We start from the raw sequence: 9,318 nt of genomic DNA, 5'->3' as shown, positions 1-9,318 counted from the left end.
ATGATTTTGGATTTCTCTATTTACTGGTTTTTTTGGTTATTCCTTATGTATGTAAGTTATTAAATAAAAAAAAGGAGAAACATACAGTTGGATTTTCTTTTATGTTGCTTTTGAGCCGCTCTATATTGCAAATAATATGAAAATTTAGTACCTCACTTGTATCAATTTTTTTGCATTATAAAATACATTATTACAACCCGTAAAAACCGAACCAAACCGATAAAACCAACAAAACCGAAACCGATAGAATTTATACTATAATGGTTTGGTTTGGTTTGAATATTAAAAAAAACCGCCTTAATTGGTTTGGTTTGGTTTTAACCAAAAACCGAGTCAAACCGGACCATGAACACCTCTAGTTAACACCTACGGAACTCAACGTCCGAACTGCGAGGTGTAACATTTGCATACCTCTACCTTAAGGCCTAAATTTGGGCAAGGCCTAATTTTGGGTAAAATTTTGCCTTAAGGCCTAATTTTGGATAAAAGTTTGCCTTAAGGCATAAGTTCAGGTCCAATTTATGTCGTGCGAATCTCAACTTCTGCCTTGCGAATCCCAACTTCTGCCCTGCAATTTTTTTTTTTTTTTTTTGAGTACGGATTTGAAGCGTAATCCGGGTGTTAAGCGAAGGCGAAATATTAAAGCATCACCAACGAGGGGCAAAAATTAAAGACCACCCCAAAAGGACAATCCGCGCTAAAAAATGGCTTAAAATAAGGTCGAAAATTACTTCACAATCACGCTTCCGGCCCAGGCCCAACTAGGTGACAACCGCGATAGATATTCCCACGATTGTGAGTCCTTCCCAGGTCACCCTTACTGCAATGGCGATATGTCGCCAACAATAGCAAAACCTCTCATCATTAGCATTCTCTATGATTGCGATCAAACAACCACGATCACAATTGCACCACTAAAAGTTGCTGCAACAGTTTCTAAACTTTGAAATTTATCGTAACACATTTGAACCCTTCAAGTCTCCAACAAATCATAAACAATAATATCAACTTATAAAATAACTCAAAATATAATTTGAAACATAAATACTCAAAATGAGAGGGTCCGATGATTACAGTGGTCTTTTCCAGAAATGGTGGACTACCGGTGGAGCAGGGGATGTTTTGAAGAAGGTAGAGGGAAGGGTGAGAGGAGGCGAAAGGGATGGCGTAAAAAAGGCCGGGGGGGGGGGGGGGGGGGTTGTGGAAATTAGGCTCTATGTCTATTTTTGAAAATATTTACGCCACGTAGCCCATAGTTAGTGTAAAAACACCTGATTTTCAACATATGCGTATAAATACCATTTATATACTATTATACACTTTATACAAGGTTGATAAGTTATGCATAATGTTATAAAATACTGTATATTGAGCTATGTGTTGGAAGTATTTTCAAAAGCTGTAGATTTTTTAAAATTTCCCGGTGAAATTTTGCATCGGTGTTAATTAATGCAATTAGAAGTTTAAGATGCTTGGCGAGTTCCCAGTTAACCGAGAAAAGTACGGAAAGAAAAGAGATGTTGCTTTTCTATTGGTCGCAGAGGATGTCGTTAACATAGTAGTGTAGTAGGAAGTGTTGTCTACCACGCAAATTTGGTCAGTGGGATTAAATACTAATTGTAACCTTAATTCTTACAAAACATGAGAAAATATTGAAACCGTTTTAGGTATACTACTGCATGATTTGAATAGTAACTTTACACAGATTTACAAGCTATGTCAATGATGTATCCTTCTTCATTTGGTTGTTGAAACCAAGTGCTATATAGTTTGGTATCTTCGTGGAAATCTTGGAGTCTCCTTGTTTAAATCAACCCACTGTCAAAAACATTTGTTCCCTCCTCTGCTGGTACACTGCCAAAAATACTCCCACCTATTCTCAACTAAATCGATCTAAAACTCTTTTCCTCTCCAATTCTTAACCAATCACGCGTTTCTGATTGCAGCGCATGTCCAGCATAACACGAAGGGCTTGAGCAGCTGTCTCCATGGAAATCACTTAGAAGTTTCAATCAATAATCTTCTCACCAGTCGAAAACGCATTCCAAACTACGGTTCCAACCAAGTAAAGCCCAACTGAAACCTTAAAGACATCATCCCAAGAACCTGAGGAGCCAGAGAACAAAAAGTATAAGTCATTAAAGGGACACTATGCTTTTGAAGTCATTATTTGGTCTCAAGACTCAACACATTGTATGTTCTAGCATGACAGAGGATGACCTGGATGAGTAGCCATACTAGCTATCAGATGGAAAAAAATGCCTCCACCCCCTCCCCCCACCCCCCCGCAAACAGGTTGAAAAGTGAAGTTGAAGTTACCTACTGAACAAACTTGATACTGTAACACGATTAAGGCCATTTCTGTAGCTCCTAAATTGCTTAGCTAATGCTTTTGCTGAACTATGTTTAACGCCATAAATAAAAAATATAGGTTATCTATTTTGAAGCAAAGGCAGCCCATAATTATCTTAGACCAAAATGTGAAGGATGAAATACCATGTTGCAAGATGTAACCAGTTGCTGCTGTGCCAAAAACACCAGCCAGCACCCCAGCAGTATTGGAAAGTCCAAGTAGTACTCCCTGCAAACATATCATTCATTAACTCATGTTACCTTCAATATCATAAACTATTTCTACTAATATGCAGCAATAATACGTCACAAACAATTCCTGTCTTGAGAACATAGCAACAGTTACTCCAAGATACTATTAGAAGCTCATTATAAATTAAGAAACACCAACACGAAGAGGCAGAAGGACGATAAGGTAATACTCACAGAATACCGTGGAGCAATATCCTGATGGTTTGAATACAAACCAGATTGTGAAAAAGCATCACTTCCCTGTTCCAAGAATGAAGAATATCTCAAAGGTGGCACCTTATAAACTGAAGCAAGAAGAGATTACATGCCATCAACAAGAACTATTATCGATGGATATCTGAACAACAGCAATATTATTTAATTCAACTTCTTCAATACTTCTATCTGCTTGACACTACTCTATCCATTTACATGAAACTGCACATTCCACAATGTTAACTCATAAGCAAGCTGAGAGAGAGAGTGCATGATTTGACAATTTCTTACTAGTTATACATCATCAGTTTTCATAGTAGAACAATATCTGTTGAGAGGTTATGCTGGACTCAAATATTCTTGTTAATATAAGAAGACAAACCTGACTGCAGGACATACATAGAACTGCCATTGCAGGAGAGTCGACATGGCTCAACTGGGTTAAAAAGAAAGCAGGTCCAAGAAATCCTATTGTTTGCATAATCTGCAACAACGATAAAATGGATCCATAAAAGCTGTTCTTAACATTTTAGATAGGTGCATTTTCTTTATAAATACTACCACTGCTATTTCAAGGACTTGTAAGGAAAAAATACATTGACTTTAGCATAGGATGACCATCTACCAAATACGGCGGCATTTTACGACTAGGAAGTAAGGAAGCCATCAAATAAAACTATGTCATTGGAGTCAAACTTATCTTCTCTGTCTGCGAGCAGTCACTAAAATAGGTATTGAATATCTCAAGATTTATATTGAAATGCAATGACATCAATAGAAGTGAGTCGTACCTTTCTGACTACAGTCACTGAAACACCTCTCCTCACCAGGGAATCTGCAATCCATCCGCCAACATTTGCAGAGACTGCCATTGTGAGCCATGGCACGACGGCAACAAGTCCCGATTCTGTAAGATTAAACTTTAATACCTGCAGTAGAAATGCATAAACAATTCTAATTTAACAGTAGAAGTCACAAAGATCATGAACACCACTAAGTAGGAAACATTCTAATTTAATACTCCCTCCGTCCCAATTTAAGTGTCTTGCTTTCTTTTTTGGTTGGTCCCAAAAAGAGTGCCTTTTTCTATATTTAGTAAGTTGATAATTCAAACATCCTACATGGCAAGTTTAAAACCACAAGATTCAAAAGAGATTTTAGTACATTACACACATTTTTAATAGGATCACAAGATTCAAAAGTCTCATTTAGTTCCTTAAACTTTATACCCAGTCAAACTAAGACACTTAAATTGGAATGGAGGGAGAAGTAGAAACCATTAAATGTGGTATGAAGATTAAGTTAAGCATCATGGTTGATGATTTGGTGAAAGACGAGACTCAGATCCTATTCAAGATATGACAGTGACAGGTAAGTAGGAACAAGCCATGTGTCTCTCTATATCAATGCACAAATCAAACTGTAAACAGAATTTCCTACCCTCAGACCTCAGTCCCTACTGTCTCAAACTCTAGACAACCATCCTTCCTATACCCATCCTTCTCTGCCTTTTATCCTTCTGTTTACAACTTACGATCATCAGATTCTCTTTGTCTACTGCATAAGTAAACCAATTGAGTGAACCCCCACCTCCCCACACACATAAAAAGAAAAAAGAAGAATACCACAAATCTACATATCTACTACTGGATAACTTACCTTCAACATACATTACAAATTCAGAAACGCATTCACCTCTAAGGTTTACATTATTTTCCAATACCAAGTGCAGATGCAGATTGTCACTTACAAAAATCTACCATAAAAACATTGTGAGTACAGTATACCTTTACCCCTCTATAGGAAACCCGTCCAGCCTTATTCCTAACCTAAATATTGGGCAATTGTCATCCGTTCATGGAGCAAATACATGCACTTGGATCCAATATCATATAATAGTGAATAAAATGTTAAGATGTCAAATCTTTATTTCTACTTAATCTCTTGGTCTGGCACCTTCCTCATGAAGAAGTTTTTCACAAGCTTGTATCTTATTTAAGAATAAGAGAAGTTTGTTTTACCTATAAATTTCATTGTTTTTAACAATTATTTGTAAGCTAGGCTGGCTACATCACTTCTTGGGGTGCTAATCTACCCCGGTCCCTGCTAACGCGGGATGCTTTGTGCACTGGGATGCCTTATTATAATCATGTACAAAGAAAATGAAGCAACATAATGGAAGTGAAAGTTCTACCTGGTGATAATATGTAGGCATCCAGGTAAGAAGAATAAATGTCCCCCAGTTGTGACAGAAGTGAGACACTATCAAGGCCCATACAGGTGGCTTTGATAGAATCAATTTCCAAGGGATTGATTTAACAGGTTCCTTGGAAACACAGCTACTAAGAATAAGCTTCTTTTCTTCAGGCCGCAGCTCAGGATCATCCAGGGGTGAACTGTATGCCTACATAAAAAGTTTCTGACATGGATAAGCAGCATTACCAAGAAATTCTGAGTTTAAGAAATTTGCACGGATGTGGTTTGTTGGCTGCATATATCTAGGATCAAATAGAGCGGCTGCTTTACAAATGAAGTTCAAAGCAATAAATATAACCCACCACAGATCTTTTGACAAATGTATAGCACAACCAGGAACAATCTTGATGATCCTCATGGTTAAATATTTCTTTTACAGGCAATTCTTCAAGTAAAATTAATATGAATGTAGGGACTAAAGTGTACCTTACTGAGCCACACTGCAATCCATACAGTGCCTAAAGAACCAAAAGAAAAGAAGACAGAAGGCCAGCCAAACTTGTGTATCAGCAAAGGCGAAAATGCTAGGCCAGTCACAGATCCAAGATACATTCCACTATAGACTAGTGCCAGAGATCTACTTCTTTCGGATACAGGAACCCATTTAGATAGAATGTTATTCATTGCCGGCATCGCAACGCCCTGGATGTGACAAAGTCAAATCAGCAAATATAGTTATGATTGCAGAGTATTCCAAAGGAAAAGACCTCAAAATGCAATAAAACATTAGAAAAGAGTAAAAGGTGAAGAAAACCGACCTCACCAATTCCCATAAAAGCTCGAACAACAAATAAGAAGGGCAATCCAAGCTTTGCAGCAATGGGCGTGAGAACTGTAGAAACAGACCACCACACTACTCCAAATCCTAAGACAGCCTTCCCACCAACAGTGTCTGCCCATATACCTCCTGCTATCTGGGTTAAATACCATATTTATTAAGAAAATAAAAGGAAAATACAGAGCGGTCTCAAGTCTATAAGGTATAAAGAACCAACATTATGAGTTGCAAGCCATTCTTAAACAAAACCAACATTATGAGTTGCAAGCCATTCTTAAACAAGAGACCTGATTACCTAAAACACAAAGCCAAGAACCATTTTTATCTCTAAAAAGTCAGAAGCTTATTTTGATAACTCGGAATAAATGGAAAAAGATACTAGTTAAATACACAAATAATGAGTAGAGTAAAGGTTGATTTCTTACCTGAGTAAGAAGATAACCCCAGAAAAATGAAGATTGTATTAAACCAACAGTGGTAGGACTCCAGTGAAATTCAGATGCCATGGGAAGTATGGCGATACTCATGTTTACCTACACAACACAATCTGTTTAAAGTTTCTAACTGAAAAACCTCCTTTCACATCTCTATCCACAACTGAACAACAACTAATAGTACAGTAGCACCCCTGGTAGTAGTAGTATAATAAATAGCAGTAGTTAACATTAGTAATAGTATTACTAATACTGATACTCTCTCTGTCCAATTAATTTGACACTTTTTCCTCTTCGTTTGTCCCATTGCATTAGAAACTCATATTCCCTCTGTCCCAATTTAAGTGTCTAACTTTCTTTTTTGGTCTGTCCCAAATAGAGTGTCTGTTTCAATATTTAGTAAGTCAACAATTCAAATATCTTACGTGACAAGTTTGTAACCACAAGATTACAAGTTTATAACCACAAGATTCAAAAGACATTTTAGTATATTATACACATGTTTAATTTAGGACCACAAGAATCAAAAGTCTCCCTTTATCGTGTTTAATCAAACTAAGACATTGAAGTTGGGACGGAGGGAGTAATATTTGCAGGTGTTTTGTTTTTTGTTATGGACCCACTAGAACGTTACTTTGGTATTTTATGCATAATTAGGGGAAAACAAATTAAGGAGTTGGGAGCTTACTCTATCCATATTGCAAAGAAGAAAAGCGGAAGAACAAAGAAGCACAATGACCCAACGCTTTGGGAACTCTTGTTGCCACCAAGGAAGACCCGCTAAGTTATCTCCATCTTCTTTCTTTCTCAACAAAGCATCCGAGATGGGATCGTCTAACTTTAACGATTCTGACGAGTCAGCAATGTTGAAGGGCTTTGATTCGACATCAGCCCACACCTTCCAACTATTAGTGTTCCTCTTAACTAACCCTTCCTCATATCGAAATGGACCTCTCCCAGTAGTAGTATAGCCGTGAAAAGAATGAAAATTGAAATTCCTTTTTGGAGGGAAGTTACTGGGAGGAGAACAACTGGTGTGGGAGAGAAGAAATGCTTTCGCAGTCATAGCGCAGCAGAGAAGCAGCACCTCCACTGAGTGGATGGATTGCTGATTATTCTAATATGTGCTTGCTTAGTACACCTGTAAATTTGGAAGCCAAGACTTTACAGTGTGGTGCTGCTGCTATTTCCACTTCGTATTCTAGTTCTAGCAAGGGATATTTATGGGTACTGGTTCTGTTTCTGACACGTGTCATCACATAGTATATTTTAGGATCATAAGAGTTTCATTACACTTTGGTCCTTCTAAGTTGTGCTAAAAGTTTTTCCCACAGTTTTCTTTTTATTCAGGGTTATATCATTTAGGGTTCGTTTGGTAGAAGGTATAGTCGGGATATCGCGTATTAATTTTTCATATATTTCTGAGGTATAAATTTATCTTAAGATAAATTTATCTTGCTATCTAAACATAAGACAAAATTAGTCTTCATGATATTCAATTTATACCTTCTTATCCCACTTATCTTTGGGATTATTTTATACCATCTTTTAGATAGTATAAAATAATCCCAATAGATGGGATAAATTAGTCCCGGGATTATAATTCCGGGATAATTTCGACTATCTACCAAACGACCCCTTATACTATTCACAATGATTTAGTACTATATTAAATTCGAAGTTCCACACCGTTATCTCATTTCTATTTGTAAAACATTGATCTAATTTTTGGCCAGTGAGAATATTTTTGACCACTGATAAAATTGAAACTACAATCCAGCAGTCTCCTCTTCTTATTTTTTCTTCTTTTATTGCATACAGGTTTGACATCAACCAAGTCATTTAAAGAAATCTACATGAGTATAGACAGGCCGTTAAGTAGATGTTGTATAGTAATGTTCATTATAATATTAAAGTGCATTATTTCTTATCACGTTAGTGGATATAAATTGGTAAGGATGTATCGTAATGTTCATTTTAATATTAAAGTGCATTATTTCTTATCACGTTAGTGGATATAAATTGGTAAGGAAGTGGTCATTATCTACCGCTTATTACTACTAAATCTTAAATTTTGTAACCATCAACTTATTTTAAGAAAATTTTACCTGCTCACCACCTTGTTATTTACTCTATGGAAAAAATTCTTCACCTATATGTAGTAGTCACTCGTACCTTGTGATGGTATGAGAAAAATATTGTAGAGAGCTTGAAAAGGTGAGTAAAAAAGAGAGTTTTATTTGTTGAAGAAAGGTGTTCTTACGGTGGAGTTTTGAACTCAACAACTTGTCCAGAGTGTGTTTCGTTTCAGTTAAAATCTTAATGACTAATTTAATGGTGGAGTTTTGGACTCAACAACTTGTCCAGAGTGTGTATAGTTATGGTTAAAATCTTAATGATTAATTTAATTGTGCAGGTTAAATATAAGGGAAAACTACGTATAAATACATGTTAAGGAGAAATATTAACGATAGTTTTCCTTATTTACAAAACATAACGATATATTACAAAACATGACGGATTTTCATATATTTTTCGTTTTTTTATTTTTTTTTCCAGAAAATATATATATTTTTTATAAAAAAATATTTTTTTTTAAAAAAATATTTTTATTTTTTTAAAAAATAATTTTTATATATATTTTTTTAAATATTAATTTTTTTTTTTTTTTTTTTGCTCAATGGCTTAAAAAATTACCTCATATTTCTGTGTATGAAAGTTGTATGAAATGTGTATGTGTGAGCAAAATTTTTAATATAATTTTCATATACAAAATTTTGAGCGAAAACTTTTAAGCGCTTGAATATTGTATGAAAAATTGTTACAATGTTGTTGTAGTTGTATTAATTTTCCAAAAACCTAATATGAAATTTATATACAAACAATGTGAATGAAATTCTAAGTCTTGAGGAAGATATACACATTTCATACCATTCTCATGCATAAAATTTTAAGCATAATGTTTAAGCCTTGATCAAGATATACACATTTCATACGTTCTTCATACATAAAATTTGAGCGAACTTTTTAAGCCTTGAGCAAGATATACAC

The 9,318-nt window shown here is 35.5% G+C and overlaps 1 protein-coding gene across 2 annotated transcripts; it reads right to left on the bottom strand.

The window, feature by feature from the left end:
• Positions 1-1,576: 1,576 nt before the first annotated feature.
• Positions 1,577-7,472, bottom strand: LOC132056810 (sodium-dependent phosphate transport protein 1, chloroplastic). 2 transcript variants are annotated; one of them, XM_059449167.1, is made up of 10 exons: positions 6,956-7,472; positions 6,259-6,366; positions 5,814-5,969; positions 5,482-5,697; positions 4,994-5,203; positions 3,591-3,728; positions 3,182-3,283; positions 2,779-2,844; positions 2,497-2,581; positions 1,577-2,106 (listed from the first exon to the last, which is right to left on the bottom strand). In XM_059449167.1, the coding sequence occupies exons 1-10, from the start codon at positions 7,331-7,333 to the stop codon at positions 2,009-2,011; spliced, it is 1,557 nt and encodes a 518-aa protein (XP_059305150.1). In that variant the 5' UTR covers positions 7,334-7,472; the 3' UTR covers positions 1,577-2,008. The 2 variants fall into 2 exon arrangements, with proteins under 2 accessions (XP_059305150.1, XP_059305151.1); XM_059449168.1 differs by having other exon boundaries at positions 6,259-6,380; positions 6,956-7,084.
• Between the last annotated feature and the right edge of the window lie 1,846 nt (positions 7,473-9,318).

The sequence above is a fragment of the Lycium ferocissimum genome, chromosome 5, assembly GCF_029784015.1.
Source record: "Lycium ferocissimum isolate CSIRO_LF1 chromosome 5, AGI_CSIRO_Lferr_CH_V1, whole genome shotgun sequence".
NCBI classification, from domain to species: Eukaryota; Viridiplantae; Streptophyta; class Magnoliopsida; order Solanales; family Solanaceae; genus Lycium; species Lycium ferocissimum.
This window is presented reverse-complemented; position numbering and strand designations above follow the sequence as displayed.